Raw genomic sequence first — 376 nt, 5'->3', positions numbered from 1 at the left:
GGGTCACGTCACGCGCTCCCAGCATGCTGCCCTGAGAGCGCACGGCGAGACGGTTAGAGCCCGCCGCCCCGCCCCGTTCCCCCGGCCTCGCTTCCTGAACTTTCCGGGAGCTGATTGGTCGTCCGGAACATCAGTCATGTGCCTTGCCAGAACTGCGGGCGTCGATGGGGCGAGCGGGCCGTCGGTCAAAGCGAATCCGGGAGTCGCGGATTCCGATTGGTCCAAAGGCACATCGCTCACCACGCACGGCGTCTGGCGCCGCCCGATTGGCTCCTGCCGTGGCCTGGGCCCCCCTCCCCTTCGAACTCCTCTGAAGGTCTCCGTCAGCGCGAGAGACCGTCACACGCCCTCCTGTCCCGAGCGGCGATTGGAGCCG

The 376-nt window shown here is 68.1% G+C and overlaps 1 protein-coding gene across 1 annotated transcript in view; it reads right to left on the bottom strand.

Annotated features, from left to right (window-relative positions):
- Nucleotides 1–130: 130 nt before the first annotated feature.
- The window catches only part of SLC4A9 (solute carrier family 4, sodium bicarbonate cotransporter, member 9), a 15,687-nt gene continuing 15,441 nt past the window's right edge, over nucleotides 131–376 (bottom strand). The window contains exon 20 of the mRNA XM_009322291.1: nucleotides 131–310. Within this exon, the coding sequence (XP_009320566.1) occupies nucleotides 131–310 (180 nt within the window). The remainder of the gene's footprint in view (nucleotides 311–376) is intronic.

This window comes from Pygoscelis adeliae, unplaced genomic scaffold (assembly GCF_000699105.1).
Source record: "Pygoscelis adeliae isolate BGI_AS28 unplaced genomic scaffold, ASM69910v1 Scaffold514, whole genome shotgun sequence".
Lineage (NCBI taxonomy): Eukaryota > Metazoa > Chordata > Aves > Sphenisciformes > Spheniscidae > Pygoscelis > Pygoscelis adeliae.
Note: the sequence above shows the minus strand (reverse complement) of the source record. Positions and strands in the feature narration are given on the sequence as shown.